Genomic DNA, 18,381 nt, shown 5'->3' with positions numbered 1-18,381 from the left:
GGAAGTTATTACATGTTTTTAATGTAGATTATGAATACCTGACAAATTACATTCTTCCCAAGATTTTACAAGAAAAAGCTGAAACAAAAATAATAAATTTGATACATTCAAAATAAAATCCCAAGGGCATTTTGTCTTCTTAAAAATGTCTAGTAATGTTTATTTTGTAACTGCTGAGTCAAATAGTTTGTCTATTATATTTCTCTTTTGAGGACTCTGTCCTTATGTGTAAGTGGAAAAAATGTATTTAAATCGTCTCATGTCTTTAGGCCAAACAAATTGATTTATTTCATTCTTTCAACATTTGAAAAAGATGTAGCGCTTCAAAGAGGAGAGCACTTTTGGTTACCATCAGACTCTCTTGTAAAGCTTGTTGGGTAAGTCATTTACCCAAGAGAACTAGAATAGGTAAGTGAGAATTTGAGGGGAAAAAAGGCAAGATGTGGTTGCTTTGTTTTGTTTACATTAAGTATGGAATGAAGGTACCAGTGGGTTTAGAAAAAATTCAAGTGAGTCATTATGAAACCCAATCTTCAGAAGACAGTCCTTAGGCAATTAACATGATCATGTGATTTAAAAAAAAATGAATCCAGCTGAATATTGTAGAAATAAAAGCCCAATTTCCTCTCAGCAGTCTGAAACACACACACACACGCACATGCGCACACACACACGTGCACGCACACACACGCACGCGCACACACACGCACACGCACACACGCGCACACACACAAGCACCTACCTCACTGATCTACTTTCAACAAAAGGGGGAGAGTTAAAAGCCTCATCACGCTATGGGGAAGAAACTACCTTCATCTGGGGTGAGACAGGCCTCTTGGGAAAAGCTAAACCAACAGAGGAGCTCTGTGGCCAAGAGAAAAATTGTTCATTCAACAAAATGGCTGAAGCCAAGACCAAGCAAAGAGTTATAATCGGACCTGTCCTCAGGTCTGTTTTATAAGGGAAATCGTACCCTCTTCACTTCACTTGTCACGGTTATATGATACAAGCCTCTTCGTTAGGGCCGCATTATCATAAGTAAAAGTAGTCAATACAGGCAAAAGAATGAATATGGTCAAGTCTTAAAAATGGATACTTAGTTTTCCAATGTTCTCAAACTGAAGAAAAGTCTCCTCTCTTTTTCTTTTTAAATGAAGACACACAAACTTGTAAGAAAACAATCTCTTCTTGAATAAACCAGATAATTGTGGACTTTGGCGAACACAACTGGGCATGAAGCTGTTCCTGCAGCAGTATTTCTGGACCGCAAAGGTATGTGATGACAAGTTCAGTGAGGCTGGAGATAACACCTAAAAAATTTATTTTCTGGTCCTCAGCCAATTTTGAAATGGATGGACTTGAGGATCCCATTTCAGTTCTTGTAAGTACAGCTCAAGTTATTGTGAATATAGTAAATAAGTCCAATTTTCATGGCGAGAAGAGGAAGTTAAAGTTTATTAAGCAACTATTTGTGCCAGGCTCTCTGTTGGGCATATTATATATACTACCTTCTTCAGTCACCACAAAAATTCTTTAAGATAGGTATTTTTATCCCATTTTCACAGGTGAGGTAACTGAAGAATAACTCATAGAACAAATATTGAAGTACTAATCTGATAAATAGCAACCATTATTTTTGAATTAAAATTATAGTAAGTTTCAATCATTAATAGTTGACTTTGAGAGTTTCCTTTTTCCTCCTGTCATGCAGATATTTTTGTATTTATCTATTTCTGTATCTTTTTATCTATATACTTTTTGAAAAATGGCACAAATATTCAGGGTAGGGTGACGGGCATAAAAAATCAAAACTAAGCTAACTGGTACATGTTAGAATTAAGTCCATAATTCTAACCTTTTTACTACCTCAGCAAAAAACCAATGTGGTTAGACCAAGAAAACAAAACAAATGGTCTTACCTCACTATAATTTATTTTATTTTGTCTTGCCAACATAATTTCCGGGGTATCAGGCATGATGTGGATCTGGGTCTTGTCTTTGTCCCAGGCTTCTGTGTATAAGCGCTGTGGATGATAAACAGGTTAATGAATGAGAAAAACAATGTTGTAAATAGGAGTTTCTAATTTAGAGTACATGACAAAGTTGAAAGCCAGCCTCCTCACTATCTATGCTATGTACTATATGCCAATGCTCCAAGTATCTTTAATATTACAAGATATTTATTGTCAATAAATAGAAACATAGACTAAGATATAAAAAGAAAACGTGTGTGTGTGTTGTGTTTTGTTATATGATCACCTCCAATTAAATTATAAGCAAGTATTTTCCAGGCATGCATAGCATATGAACTGTGGTTACATTAAATCTTTCCCATGGTTTTGTTGTTTACTAATGGCAAATTTAACTGGATATGCCATCCCCACATTGATTTTTGATGAATGTTATGGATATGTGCAGTCACTTGCTTGTTTTATACTCACTTAGGTAAGGACCCAACAGGAAAGAAACCTTGATATCAAGCCATGTATTATTCTCATTGACCTCGAACAAATTGAACACCAAATATCTATCCTATTCTTAGCTCTGGCTTTTTCACAAGAGATGTCAAAGTAGAAATTCCCAAATCATTTTTGGAATTCTAATGTAACTGAATAAAGAATGCAACCAAATCACTAAAGACAATATGACAAATGGAAAACAATTAAAAGACTAAGTTAATGATAGATATTCTCAAGAGCATATGGTTCTATTTTAGTTTCTCCCAAACTGGGGCTCACCTTGTTCATATTGATGGCGTTGTTCTTGGCCAGCACCTGCTCCAGGGAGTCAGGCACACTGGTGAACTTCAGCTTGTCTGGAGGCTGGCGGTAGATGTTGTCACTCAGTATCTCCGCAGCTCTCTTGCACTTGACCACGTCCACAGACCCAATGGGGACCCAGCCAATGCCTCTCAACCACTGGAGATCTGATTTGTAAATGTTCTGGTGATATCAAACACAAAAGCAAGTCTTACTTAAGCTGTTATGACACTTGATTTAAACAATGAAAGAAAAAGATGGAAAATTTCCAGTGCCTTGCTGGCTTAGAGGAGCATATGTCTCTTGATTTTGGGGTCATGAGTTTGAGCCCCATGTTGGGTATAAAATTACTTTAAAAATTTTCTTAAAAAAAAAGACTGAAAAACTTTAATGCTTTTTTTTTTTTTTTTTTTTTGAGAGACAGAGAGAGACAGCGTGAGCAGGGGAGGGTCAGAGACAGAGGGAAATATAGAATCCAAAGCAGGCTCCAGGCTCTGAGCTAGCTGTCAGCACAGAGCCCAATGCAGGGCTCAAACCCACGAACCGTGAGATCATGACCTGAGCCAAAGCCGGTCGCTTAACCGACTGAGCCACCCAGGCGCCCCTGAAAAACTTTAATAGCCAAACATCATGTCTATGTCTTTTTAAAACATGAAATCTAGAGGCACCTGGATGGCTTAGTTGGTTAAGCGACCAACTCTTGATTTTGGCTTAGGTCATGATCTTACAGTTTGTGAGTTTGAGCCCAGCATCGGGCTCTGTATTGAAAACACGAAGCCTCCTAGGATTGATTGATTGATTCATTCATTCATTCTCATTCTCATTCTCTCTCTCTCTCTCTCTCTCTCTCTCTCTCTCTCTCTCTCTCTCTCTCTCTCTCTCCCCCTCCCTGCCTCCCTCTCTCTCTCACTCTCTTGCACACACACACACTCTCTCTCAAAATAAATAAGTAAACTTTAAAAAATAAAGTATGAAGCCAAATTAGATACACTTTCATGGGATCATGGTCTCTCTAAAAGAAAAGTAAGGCCCAGTGAATGAGAGGTGGAGAGAAAAAACGTTATTACTTCTGAGGGCTCTATCTAATCCCAGACCATTATCTACGTATTACTGTGAATTACCAACATAAGCATGGTCACTGGTGGTATATAACAGGCCTTAGTACTCACATCACTCTGGAGGTCATAGGCCTGCCGAGCATGGATGACATCATTTTGGTCAGGCAGGCACGTCCACTCATGCAGGTAGTTCTTATAGTCTATGTCACTGACTAAGGTCTGGCACTTCTTGGCCAGGACCACCCCCAACATGTCCACTGGGCTGCTGAACTTGGTCTTCCACTTCTCAAAGTCCTTCTTGTACTCCCTGTCACTCTGGATCTTGGCCACGTGCATGGACCACATCATCTTGGGGTCATCCTTGATGTCCCGGGCTCCAATGTGGTGGCCAAGTTGCTTGCGGTAACCATCTTTGTATTTGTACTGAAATAAAAGTAGTCATTTAAAAGATAAACATGTTATAAAGGCCTAAAATCTTCATGATTTGAAGCATCATAATTTTAATTTGGAACCATCTGAATATCAACTTATCTCCTTATCCTAAACTCTGATTTGACTTCACAGCAATATTCTAATGGGAAGACAGGCCAACTACATAGTTCTAAGGTTGCAGACCTTAAGTCACTGGAAAAAAAGGCAGCAACACTTCTAGAAAATCAATTGGAACCATAATTTTTATTTATTTATTTATTTATTTTACCTTGGGCCAGTGAAATCACTAACTCAGCAATTTTAAATTGATTTTGAGAAGGCTACTTCCCAGTCCACAGGTATCTTATTATCCCACTGGCCTCGTCTCACAGCTCCCAATTCTAGCTCTGTTGACTTTCACTGCATCACCTGACTCCCTAAAATGGACTGGCTTGCATTTTCTATTCTGCATACCCTGCTCTGCTAAAGATCAAATTTGGCTGGGGTTTCTTGGGATTCTTCGAGTGAGAAAACAGATTACATAACTATAAGAAAGCATTTTAGTGGTGGTGATGGTGTTAAGTGCTGAATAGATATTTTCTCTTCACTTCAGGAAATAACACCTCATAAAGTCTAATGTGTATGTATGGAACTCTGAATTCTCCACTGAAGGACTCACTTCTTTCAGAGATAGCAAGAAAAGAAATGAGGATCACCATTTTACTGTTTTTGGTTGTCTTTGTTGTTCTGTTTTCATTTAAAAAGAGCTCAAAAGGAAGCACTTAAGGTAATTTGCCAAAGAATGAGTTGGCAAAAATCCAAAACAAGACTAAGGTAAGGTACATTTTCCTAGACCTGGCTGAACCAGGTCTTTTTCTGATGTTGAGCCAACATATGTAACCAAATTATTATTGTTTTTTAACTCTTCTGACATTTTCTTATTCCCGTAAGAAATATCTATAATTGTAGATATGAACAACTATAGATTCAAATTCAATTTTATACTAAAATTTAGGACACCCTTTTTACGTATGGGGCCTGAATATTACAGTTTCTGGAATTAAAAATATAAAAGAGCTTTTTCCAGTGAAAAACATTTTTTTTCATTTAAAGCACAAGATGCATGCTTTAATTGGTGCATAGATGCATCTCCCCGCTATCCAGCCATGTACACGCATGGGGTGTGGCTACTCACGTCACTGGCGATGTCCCTGGAGGCCTTGGCCGCCAGGATTGGGATGGCATCACCTCGCAGGTCGTAGCCCTTCTTCTTTGCCTCTTCGTGGGCGAGTTTATACAGAGTCTATAGAAAGACAGTAGAGTGAAAGTGAAAGGTTTGACAGCAACAACTTGGAGATTATTAAGTGACATACCAAGTAATTTTAAAAAGGACAGGATCTGGAAACAGCTAAATTTTTATCGAGAAATACTGAAAGTAAATAAATTGTATCTTATAACCCCCCCATAGAGAGCTTTAGAAATCAACGAGATCAGGGGCGCCTGAGTGGCTCAGTCAGTTAAGCGCCCGGCTTTGGCTCAGGTCATGATCTCATGGTTCGTGGGTTCGAGCCCCACATCGGGCTCTGTGCTGATAGCTCAGAGCCTGGAGCCTGCTTTGGATTCTATATCTCCCTCTCTCTCTCTGACCCTCCCCTGCTCGCACTGTCTGTCTCTGCCTCTCAAAAATAAATAAAAATTTAAAAAAAAAAACAACAAAAAAAAAGAAATCAATGAGATCAATGGAATTAACTTTGATTGATATTTTAATCCATCATATACTTTGTAGATTAATATATATCATGTAGTTTATTATATTATGCACATTAAACATAGATTAATATATCCTAGTAATATAGATCAATTTACAGAGCATCAATCTATACCTATTTCTAAGTAAAAAAATAATTGCAGAACAATGTTTAATATTAATTTATACATAAAATATACATACTACATTCATTCCTTTATTGCTTCAAACATTTTCCACAATCATGTAATACTTTATAATGTTTAAAAAAAAGGAGGAAAAGACTGACATACATTTTGAAACAGCTAACTGGACTATAATCACAGCTTTAAGATTCTAAATTTTGGCTATATCATATGAATAAAATATGTGCCTAAAGTAAACTGTGTCTTACTTTTAAAACGCCCAGTGCTGTTAATAGAGAATACTTCCCGTCCTTCCCCCCCCCCCGCCCCCCGCCCGCACCTGAAGCTTTCTTTCCATAGAAGGAGCACAATTATTTTTCTCTGACCTTTCTCCTTTGCCCCTTTACTCACTGCCTGCGAATCACTGACTTACTGATTTATTTAACTAGTAGGAATGGAATGACTAGGCACTTCCCGTTCAGCTTTGACACTCCCTCTGGGACTAAGCCCAGTGCCTTCTGTTTCTCTGGGCTTTAAGGAAGATCTTACCCTTGAGGGGAGTGTAGCTAATTGTCCTGCTCTAGTGTGGCCTCTGCCCAGATGGGAACCTAATTTGAAGGTTCAGTTAGGCTCATTTCATGCTCATTTAAATCCTTGAACTTAACTGTTGAAATGTGAGATTTCAATTTCTATTCATATTCCTTTGTCTTACATCTCAATTGTATTGAGGATCCAGGTAGGGAAAAGTTACATATTATTGGAGATCCCCTTGGTAAGATTGCCAAATTTAGTAAATAAAAAGATAGCATGGCCAATTGGACTTGTATTTTAGGTAAATGACAAATAGTATTTCAGTAGAAATACTGGGTCACTATTTTATCTGGCTATCCTACCCCTTTGGGAATGCCAAAAATACTGCTCGGTCCCATTGACCCACACCAGCAATGGCCATAAACTAAAAAGGTAATGCAACTTAAGTTTGCCCACAGAATCCTACAGCATATAATATCCAACCAGGAAATAAAAGGCTAGATGGGCTGAATGTTCATGTCACAGAGCCAAAGGCACTGTGATCTCTGAGGTCTGAGAATCCACAGAAGTAAGTACAGGAAAACAGAGTAACAATGATAAAACACGCGTTGCTTCACCACAGGATTTGGCCCTTACCTCGCTGTAGTTGAGTTTGTTCTGCCTTGCCAACATGATCTCTGGGGTATCAGGCATTATATGAACTTGAGTCTTGTCTTTGTCCCAGGCCTCTGTGTATAAACGCTGTCAAAGAAGATGTTGATAGAATGCTATTTGAAATGGCAATTACAAGAAGTTAAGCATGATTATTATCAATCTAAGTAGGAAAAGCAAACCAAACTTGGATATAAGGTATTCAAATTGGAGGTTTGAGTCTTACAGTAGTGGTCAAAGCTAAAATTCAGAATAATAGAAATTATTTAGAAGATTTCAAGTATATGATTTAGGAGGTAAAAATGATCCTACAACACTTCAACAGATAATTTAACTGCACTAGTTGTTAGAGTACGATAGCATCTTTTGGAATCTTGGAGAAGCTTGAGGTAGCTGGGGGCTCACCTTGTTCATATTGATGGCATTGTTCTTGGCCAGCACCTGCTCCAGGGAGTCAGGCACACTGGTGAACTTCAGCTTGTCTGGAGGCTGGCGGTAGATGTTGTCACTCAGTATCTCCGCAGCTCTCTTGCACTTGACCACGTCCACAGACCCAATGGGGACCCAGCCAATGCCTCTCAACCACTGGAGATCTGATTTGTAAATGTTCTGTGAAGACAACAATGGCAGAAACTCTTCAGCAAGACTAAAAGATTTATGGTAAAAATGCCAACTCAATCAGTAATAATGTACGACACTGGTAGTCAGTTTTTCATAGAAAACAAGCTCATTGTGCTAGACAGACTAAAAGATAAGCTATGACCCAGAATGACCCAAAAATGACCCAGAAACATCTCCCAGCCATAATAAAAAGTGACCGTATATTTCTGGTGGTAAGGAGAGGACTGATCCAATTACTATCAGTCAGTTCAGTGAATATTATTACAATGCCCCTGTGTCCAGGAAAACAATGCCAACCCAGAGTGGGAGAAACCACAGATATGTCCAACAGCAGCCTACCAGTAAATAAAGGTTAGGCCTAGAGCTCTTTAGAAATAAACCAAAAATATATATATAATGATGTAGATCCCCTGAAACATTGAGGCAAAACGTCATGGCTTTTAACACTATCCAAGGCTCAGGGCAATTGATGATCATTTCATCAGTCCAAGGCCCTCGTCTCTTTCCACCGAGTTCTCAGGACAAAAAATGGACTTGGGGTGCCTGGATGGCTCAGTTGGTTAAACATCCAACTTTGGCTCAGGTCATGATCTCATGGTTTGTGGGTTTGAGCCCTGCATCAGACTCTCTGTTGTCAGCATGGAGCAAGCTTTGGATCCTTTGTCCTCCCCTCTCTCTGCCTCTCCCTCACTCACTCTCTTTCTCTCTCTCTCTCTCTCTAAAAAATAAACATTAAACAAATTTTTTTTAAAAAGAAGATGGACATCTTTCCAAAATGGTCTTTCCATACTTTTCTCTCTCAATTTATTTTTCAAACAAAAATCTGTGTTCTTTTTAAGTTTATTTATTTTTCAGAGAGAGAGAGAGAGAGAGAGAGAGTGAGACAGAGAATCCCAAGCAAGCTCTGAGCTCTCAGCATAGAGTCCGAAGCTGGGCTTGAACTCCTGAATTGTAAGATTATAATCTGAGCCTTAATCAAGAGCTGGTCTCTTAACTGACCCATTCAGGCATCCTTCTCTCAATTTTTTAAAAATTATTTTTCTACTAAGGATCTTTGTTAACCCATTTAGTATTAACTACTTCACGACAAAGGAATTGGACCATTGCGCAGCTCATTTGAAGGATTTTACCCATGAGAGCAACTAAATAGAAAATATAGACTGATATTTTGCAGTCTACACAAAAAGCCTACTGGAATTGCCCTATGAGGATTACTGATTGGCCCCTAAGTAACAACAGCAAGAATGAAAACAGTAACACTTTATATGTCTGGAGTGCTTTTTAACTTTCCAATGACTGTTAACTTTCAAACAACCATTAAGGCCGCATCACAGTGTGGCTGAAGTTGATCTTGAAAAGGCACTCAACAAATAGACAGATGTAATCAGTCTGTCAGTGCTGTCACCCCCACGGGTGGCATTAACCATTTTAATGCTTTCGTGTGCAGGCAAAGCCTTTCTTTTCAGACACAATTGCAAAACACAGGATTCTTTAGATTAAAAACTACAGAACAAATGTGGGTGTTTTCACAGGTGGGCTGTACAATTTCTAGTAATGGCCAAAAATTTTTTAATTAATCAAATTAATTAAAATAATTAAATATAGATATAAATTAAAAATTAATTCATTTTCCAAAATCCTCTAATGCTCAAATAATCCCTTCAAACATTTATAAGATATGTGCTATAAGAAATGTGCTTCTCACACTCAGATTTGATATTAAAAGCAGCAGCCCTAGATACTAGAGAGCTGTGCTAAGAGAAGAAAATGCCAGTTAATTGATCCAATAGATTACAAACACAGCAACTTTTTTTGTTTCATAAGAATAACAATTAGCACTGTCACAGGCATTAGAATTCTACTAACTATAACCTCATCTGGTTTGCAAAGATTCTAAAAACAAATTTCAGAGAAATTTTTTAATAAAAATGTGTTGTTTCTACCCCCTTAAAAGAATAAAAGAAAATGTCTCCATCTGGTGGACTTTAAATATTGCTAAATTCTGTTTGTGTTTTTAAAAGACCAAATCCAGTTTGTAAACTTCTCTTCCTTCTAAAGCCTATTAAATGTACTTACAATAAAGCAAAAAAACTATACACTGATTCAAATCTCATTCATTGATCAATAAATCCTAGCTTAAGTAGGCCAATGAGTTGCATATACGGGATAATTTTTATAAAGCTGAACACAGCTCTTTTTAGGTGCTGGACTCACGTCACTCTGGAGGTCATAGGCCTGCCGAGCATGGATGACGTCGTTCTGGTCAGGCAGGCATGTCCACTCATGCAGGTAGTTCTTATAGTCTATGTCACTGACCAAGGTCTGGCACTGCTTGGCCAGGACCACCCCCAACATGTCCACGGGGCTGCTGAACTTGGTCTTCCACTTCTCAAAGTCCTTCTTGTACTCCCTGTCACTCTGGATCTTGGCCACGTGCATGGACCACATCATCTTGGGGTCATCCTTGATGTCCCGGGCTCCAATGTGGTGGCCAAGTTGCTTGCGGTAACCATCTTTGTATTTGTACTGAGACGAAAACACACAAATCAGGTTTTTATCATAAGCCTTTCAAGGTCAAAAGTGTGTACAAAATCACATTGCTTACATCAAAATTGTAAGTTGACTTTGTCTAATAAGCACTAAGTCAAACTGATATCCTGACCTTTACACTTGAAGCTTACAGAGCTAAGAGAATAGATAGAATCAGTATAATTGTAGTGCACATTCAAAATCACCTGTGGCCTCATAATAAGGAGTAACTCTGGAGACAGGTCATGCTCACAGGGCAAGAGGCCATTTGAATAGGGGAACTTGGACAAATGAATTTTAGGCATTAAAAGTATGTCAGGAAAGAGTCACACTTGGTAACATGCTGTGCGTAATAAGTCATAAAACGAGTATCCGGTTCCTAGAAAGATGAAGTACTCTAGGTCAAGTTAGCGTACTAGATACTGACTATACTATCATAAAGTAATAGTATACCACTAGTGTCTTAATATAATACTTATATTATTATACTAGCAAAGCTGATGTAGCAGGCCAAATGGTTAAAACATGCTCTAGAAAACTCATGGGTCCTACCCCCACATGGGCCAAAAATGTTTTTACTATTCCATGTCCAGTGATGTCCTGGGATCTGAGCCAGTTATTCAAAACACGTGCCTCTAGTCTCAAAGATAAGTAAGAAAGTGTAGATGGGTCAGCAGGAGGTGATATAGTACAGTGGGAAGTAATGAGGTTGTCTGGAGTTTCAACTCCACCACCTACATGGAGTTTGATTTTAAACAAGTTACTTAAGACCCCCAAAACAGGATAATGATAATACTTACATCCTAAAATAGTTATGAAGTATAAGTAAGATAATGCATGTCAAGCTCTTAGCACAGAGTTCTCAGCACTTCCTAGTTATTCCTGTTATTATGGTTGACATAAATCCATTTATGGGGAAGGTCCAACATACATAAACTAGAGTGAGTCACTAATACAACATAAAGGGCAGTGTATTACCATATTCCAAAATAGTGGGCCTTGATATTTATTTATTTATTTATTTATTTATTTATTTATTTATTTATTAAGTAGTTTATTGTCAAATTGGTTTCCATACAACACCCAGGGCTCTTCCCCACAAGTGCTCTCCTTCATCACCACCACCTCTTTCCCCTCTCCCCCTTCAGCCCTCAGTTCGTTTTCAGTATTCAATAGTCTCTCAAGTTTTGCGTCCCTCTCTCTCCCCAACTCTTTTTCCCTCTTCCCCTCTCCCTGGTCTTCCATTAGGTTTCTCCTGTTCTGTTAGACCTATGAGTGCAGACATATGGTATCTGTCTTTCTCTGCCTGACTTATTTCACTTAGCATGACACCCTCGAGGTCCACCCACTTTCCTACAAGTTGGGCCTTGATATTTAGAGCAGTGGTCTGTTCCTCAAGAATCTTCTCAGGCACCATGAAAGGATGGTGGTTTTATTCTGGGAGGTATGTGCTAGAGAGCCAGGAGCCATTATTAAGGGTGCAGGCTTGGGCTAGTAGCCACCTCTATTATCAATCGACTGCCTTCATTTTTAATCTTAGAAGGGTGAACTACAAAATCAAGTGTCATATGAATTTTATGGATATTGTATATTAAAATTTTATACAAATCCAGGACCTGATTGCCACTGGCAATACTTAAGTTTATACTTTCCATAAGCATGGTGTTAATACTTAAGTCTCCAAAGCCTGCAACTGTACTCTAATAATTTCCATGAATGGATCTTTCTTCATTCTTGATGGGTCAGTTTTCATTGAATATACTGTGTCCTGAAAGTTATCACCCTCTTTTATGAACATCGAATTTTTCACTTTTTAAAACTAGGTATTTTAAAGATCCCACATTAATACATTAGGGCATATTTTCAAAGGGTGAGGAAGATTATTTTTGAAGATTTAGTTCAGTATAAGTATCAGTTCAGACTGATTATATACTTGGGATGACACTGAAACTCACGTCACTGGCGATGTCCCTGGAGGCCTTGGCCGCCATGATTGGGATGGCGTCACTTCGCAGGTCGTAGCCCTTCTTCTTTGCTTCTTCGTGGGCGAGTTTATACAGACTCTGCATTGGGGCAAAATAATACATAATCATATATCAGTTAGATTTTGACATTCTTATCCAAAAACTGATGCGGGACTAAAATAATTCACTAAGTTCTACACAGGTAGGCACCTATAATAATCTTATTCTGAGAGTTCTAAGCCTTTGCATTGTTTGCTGAAGACTTAAAAAGGATACATATATAGGACATTACAGCTTTTTTTTGTATTTTAAAACTTTTTTGAATTAACTAAATATAAATATTACCCAGTGTTTCAAAATTTTTAGTTACAACCATGAATCAGTTTTAAAGTTTATTTATATATTTTGAGAGAGAGAGAGAGAGAGACAGCATGAGTTGGGGAGGGGCAGAGAGAGAGGGGAGAAGAGAATCCCAAGCAGGCTCTGCACTGTCAGCATGGAGCCCAATGTGGGGCTTGAAGTCACAAAACCATGAGATCATGACTTGAGCTGAAACCAAGAGTCAGATGCTTAACCGACTGAGCCACTCAGGCACCCCTCATGACTCAATTTTGAAGAGAACTAAAAAATTAAGCTGAAACTCATGGGTCTAGGTGGTAAAATGTGGATAAGGGGGAAAGACTTGACCAACTGTGGATCATAGAAATTCATTCACTCTACATCTATTCTGACCCAACAGTGTGCTGTGACTGTGCTGGGTGCTTGGGAATCAAAGATGAGTATGAGGCCTCTCCCACCATCAGGGTTTTGGGGGGAACTGATGCAAAGACTGATAACCTACAGATTAGGCTACCAATAAAAGTGGTTAGACCATATTATTAGCAAAGAGCTCTGGGAAGGAGTATTTAATCCTGAATTAAGAATCAGGAAAGTTCCTGTAGAGGGATTGATCTTTGCATTGGACCTTGAGTGATGAGTGATGAGTATGGTCTCAGTAGACTGAGATGGGAGTCAAAGGCAGAGGGAGTTGCATGAATCAAAGCACAAGGGAGTGACGGTGCAGGGGTATCAAAGAAAGGGGGGAGCAGTGCCAGGGATAAGTGCAAGAGAAGCCTGAAAAGAATCTGGAGTTGGACAGAAGGCTTGGTGCCAAAACAAGTTTGTGCTTGATTTCATAGGAAATAGGAAACTATCAATAATCTTTGAGGGAGAGTGACATAATCAAATCTGCATTTTATCTTCCTATCCTAAATGAGAAAAAAATTACAAAAGAATTGAATTAAGCTGAGAGAGAAAAGACCGAGAAAACAGCCCAAGCAGGTTTAACCAGTCAATTCAGGGCATTCTCACTGGGTCTCTTCCAACCAACAGCAACACCACAGCATCTCTGAGCTTTTGTAGCAAAGACAGAGCCCAGAATTCCAGAAATGCTGAGAGGCTAGTTGCAGAGGCTCTTTGTCTCCTGAAATTCTAACACACACAATACATGTTTTCCTGTAACAATACAGGACTTATGTTATAGCTTTTGCTAAAAAATTCACTCTTTTTTGCTTTGCAAGTAGGACTTGATGTTTTTCAATTCTGGTGACAATTGAGAATTAGTTATATAAGTGCTAAAATTAGTTTACACTCTCCAAAATAAAATGACTTAAGAGGGTGGCTCATCTAGCTAAATTCTCTAAGTTATATCATGCTTAGAGTAATATATTATTGACTTATATTTTCAAATAAACAATATATTCTTTTTCTCGTAGCACAAAGCTGGGAGAAATAACTCATATATCAAATCTCCACAGGCTTAAACCAATAGGCTTAATCTAAGAAGAAGAAATTGCACAGAGACAAAAGTCAACCTTTAAACTGATTTTAAACTGAATTTAAGTTCCCAAATGTGTAAATTCAGGCTAGAGGAAACCTAGCTTAAGCACAAGCAAAATGTCTTAGGGGGTTCAGTTGATTCCAAGTTCCATGTGCCCCAGCAGTGGTATAGCTGCCAACACAGAAAAGGAGGTCAAATGTCCATACGAAGAAATAAGATGTCAACTATATTCTATACTTGCAAAATTTTGTTTGGTTTCGAGGGTCACATTCTAGCAGGAGTGTCATGTGAGGAATGCCCAGGAACTGGGGATGTTTGGATTAGAAAGCGAGCTTGGGGTGAGGTGGCAGGAGAGGCACCAGAGTACCTCTCTTCATCTCTGTGGCGTTGGCAGAGATTGGTTTTGCATAGCCTCAGAAGACTATCGAAGTCTGGAGAGAGAAACCTTTGACTCAGTATATCACAAGCATCTTCTAAAGGAATTTTTGAGAACAAATGGGCTGATTTAGGAGATAAATTCCTTGTCACTAACAACACTTAAGCAAAGGCAGGATGATAACCTATTGGGCGGGGACTCTTGGACTAGAAGAGAGGCTCTTGGGCTAAACATCTGTTGTTTGACATGGTCTGACATGAAGACACGGCCCCATGCTCACAGAGGGCAAAAAGGAAATGGGTTCGCTGATATATGCCCTGGCAGATCCTCTGTTTCTGTCTCCTTCTCTCAGTGTTATTTGATAATACTGTAACTTTAGTCCCTGACTTAATTTTATACATTAAAAATCTTAAAAATTTGACTTTAAACCACAATTTTGAAAAAATAAATCATACATGAAAAATAGACTTAGCACAGTGATACAGCATAAGGAGGAGATAAATGATCTATTGCTAATTTCCCAACTTAAAAAATTAATAAAAGAAAAAGTTTTGATTATTCTTATGGTTACTGCTTAAATCATTAGTTCTTATTATTGTCACTTCATAAGTGATAATTTATATTACTTGAAGTTGGCTGTTTAGGATGAGAATTGAGAAATGCAAGAGTGGCTATTCAAACCGAACAAGAAAAAAGATTCTTTATATAATTGTTGTTTATTATTACATCATCTTGGACAGATTAACTGAAATAAACACATGCAAACTTCATAGAATTAGTGTCTGCTCCCACCTCACTGTAGTTGATTTTGTTCATTCTTGCCAACATAATTTCTGGTGTGTCTGGCATGATGTGGATCTGGGTCTTGTCTTTGTCCCAGGCTTCTGTGTATAAACGCTATCAAAGAAAATATTTAATGCCATCAGGAAAAAAACTCAGTGTATAATTAATAAGAATTTCAGGGGCACAAGAACTTTATAAACAAAAATAACAAAAGGTTATACATTTTATACACATGTATGGTAGATAAATCTTCAAATAATCAGTTCATAGAACAGATATTTGAGTGCCTTATGGTCATCTTAAACGTATGTTAGCAAAAGGAAATTGAGGATACCGTTTTATGCAAAGATGATCTTCCATAAAAATTTTTTTATCAAAACCATACTGAAGTAAATAAATATAAATGGTACATATACCAGATAAATAGATAAGGATGGATGGATGGATAGATAGATACATTAGGTAGGTAGGTAGGTAGGTAGGTAGGTAGATAGATAGATAGATAGATAGATAGTCTTTTGTTGCACAGTGCTTTCTTTTCCTGATTATGTTTCTTTTTCTTTGATTTTGCTTTTAGGTGTCCTACCTTGGTTCTCCAAATTTTGAAGCCTTACCTTGTTCATGGTAATGGCATTATTCTTGGCTAACACTTGTTCCAAAGAATCAGTCACACTGGTAAATTTGAATCTGTCTGGAGGCTGGCGATAGATTTTATCACTCAAAATTTCAGATGCCCTTTTGCATTTTTCCACATCCAAAGAGCCAATAGGAACCCAGCCGATGCCTCTCAACCATTGGAGATCTGACTTGTACATATTCTGTTGACACAAATAGTCAATAAAATTTTATCTTTGCATTGAGAAAACACTTTTATCTAAAGGATATGAAATAAAGATCACTCTTGAAAATTCAGTATAATGGACAGGTAGCATATCTGACAACACTTTTTTTTTGGTCTGGAAGGTTAAATAATTAGTCCTCACAAGGAAAGAAGAAATGCGATTCCTGCCTTGCAGGAACTGGTAAGCTTGGTTCTGCCTATTGCTACCTTCTCCAAGGAGTGTTACTTCATTAATTTCCTACCTTTCCACATCATTATGATATTCAGATACTCACGTCACTCTGGAGGTCGTAGGCTTGCCGAGCATGGATGACATCGTTCTGGTCAGGCAGGCATGTCCATTCATGCAGGTAGTTCTTGTAGTCTATGTCACTGACTAAGGTCTGGCACTTCTTGGCCAGGACCACCCCCAACATGTCCACGGGGCTGCTGAACTTGGTCTTCCACTTCTCAAAGTCCTTCTTGTACTCCCTGTCACTCTGGATCTTGGCCACGTGCATGGACCACATCATCTTAGGATCATCATGTATTGCTCGGGCACCAATGTGATGGCCAAGCTGCTTACGATAGCCTTCTTTGTACTTGAACTAGAAGAAAAAATACACTGACAGTCAACTATTTTAGCTATTAGTAAAAAGCAATTACTAGGCCCCAATTTTCCTATTCATTAAAAATATAATGATTTCCTCCTGAATATATAGATATATAGATACATAGATATATACACAGACATACATACACGTTGTAAGCCCCTTAGAAAATGAAAATGGAGACAAAAATGAAAATAAAGACATTATTCTACCATTCAGTGACAATTATTATAAAACTGATTTTTGGAGTGTGTGTGTGTGTGTGTGTGTGTGTGTATGTGCGTGTATGACAGAGAATAAAATTCGAATAGGAGTCATATTGTATATACCTGCTTTTTTCTTTTATTGTATAAGCATTCCTATGTCAAATATTCTCTACAAACATGAACTTTAAAGGCAGCAGATATTACATTATGTTGCTATATGTTAATACTTTTAACCCTTCTCTGATTATTGAAAATTTATTTTTAAATTATGATGGCTACTTCCCATATTTTGGAAATAAAAAATATATTTTTTACTTCATGGACTAATGAAATAGAAGGATACACATTTCTAGAAATGTGAGCAAAGCTGTCACTTAAAATAAATATTGGCAACCAATCACTGGACACAGAAGTAAATATGGTATGTGTGGATGGACTATGAATAACGTGTCCCAGTCCCTCAGCCCTTGTAGGTTCACTATTTCATAAGGCATAGGTTTTTTCTGAAGCAATCCTATAATGAATTCAATTGTATATAAGAATATATCATGTAGAAAAGCCTAAAAAATGTCTGAACTATAGTCAAGATATCTAATGCTTCACTCAGCAGGAAATGGACAATATATTGAAATGCATGTTGCTATGGACTCAAAGATAGCTTTGTGTTAAGAATTTCATTACCATTTTTACTTAGAAAAAAGATTGCTAGCAAAACTTTAACGTCATAGCTTACTTGCCCTACTATATAACCAGGAGAGAAAGAAATCTGTGAGCCAAAGCTAAGGCAAAGAACTTTTCAGGTACACTTACTTCACTTGCAATGTCTCTGGAGGCCTTGGCTGCCCTAATGGGAATGGCATCCAACCGCATATCATAGCCTTTCCTTTTGGCTTCTTCTAGGCCAAGTTTATATAGTTTCTGAGAAAGACACATATCATCGTAAGTTTGACTTGTAAAGTGCAGTATAAGCAAAGTGCATCATGCACAAGGAATATATTGCTTACCTCACTGTAATTTATTTTGTTTTGTTTAGCTAGTAAAACTTCAGGGGTATCTGGCATAATGTGGACAGTGGTTTTATCTTTATCCCAAGCTTCCGTATAGAGGCGCTAAAACAAACAAAAAAGATGTGACTAGTACAGGCTAGTAATGAATAGATACATAAAAATAATCTGGTTCTTAATGAGAGTAAAGACAGTCTACTCTGTGAGCTGCTGTTTGTGACACCTTCATTTTTTAAATGCTTATTTATTAACAGAGAGAGAGAGAGAATGAATGAATGAATGAATGAATGAGCAAGTGAGCGGGGAAGGGGCAGAGAGAGAAGGAAAGGGAGAATTCCAACTAGGCTCTGCACTGTCATCATAGAG

General features: G+C 38.0%; 1 protein-coding gene across 1 annotated transcript in view; it reads right to left on the bottom strand.

Moving 5' to 3' along the window:
* The window catches only part of NEB (nebulin), a 206,526-nt gene that overhangs the window by 108,645 nt on the left and 79,500 nt on the right, over positions 1–18,381 (bottom strand). Inside the window, exons 58-70 of the mRNA XM_029934594.1 lie at positions 18,016–18,120; positions 17,822–17,929; positions 16,491–16,802; positions 15,989–16,192; positions 15,384–15,488; positions 12,388–12,495; positions 10,118–10,429; positions 7,688–7,891; positions 7,268–7,372; positions 5,424–5,531; positions 3,929–4,240; positions 2,739–2,942; positions 1,920–2,024 (exon numbers count right to left, since the gene is read on the bottom strand). Of these exons, the coding sequence (XP_029790454.1) occupies positions 1,920–2,024; positions 2,739–2,942; positions 3,929–4,240; positions 5,424–5,531; positions 7,268–7,372; positions 7,688–7,891; positions 10,118–10,429; positions 12,388–12,495; positions 15,384–15,488; positions 15,989–16,192; positions 16,491–16,802; positions 17,822–17,929; positions 18,016–18,120 (2,292 nt within the window). The remainder of the gene's footprint in view (positions 1–1,919; positions 2,025–2,738; positions 2,943–3,928; positions 4,241–5,423; positions 5,532–7,267; positions 7,373–7,687; positions 7,892–10,117; positions 10,430–12,387; positions 12,496–15,383; positions 15,489–15,988; positions 16,193–16,490; positions 16,803–17,821; positions 17,930–18,015; positions 18,121–18,381) is intronic.

The sequence above is a fragment of the Suricata suricatta genome, chromosome 3, assembly GCF_006229205.1.
Source record: "Suricata suricatta isolate VVHF042 chromosome 3, meerkat_22Aug2017_6uvM2_HiC, whole genome shotgun sequence".
Taxonomy (NCBI): Eukaryota; Metazoa; Chordata; class Mammalia; order Carnivora; family Herpestidae; genus Suricata; species Suricata suricatta.
This window is presented reverse-complemented; position numbering and strand designations above follow the sequence as displayed.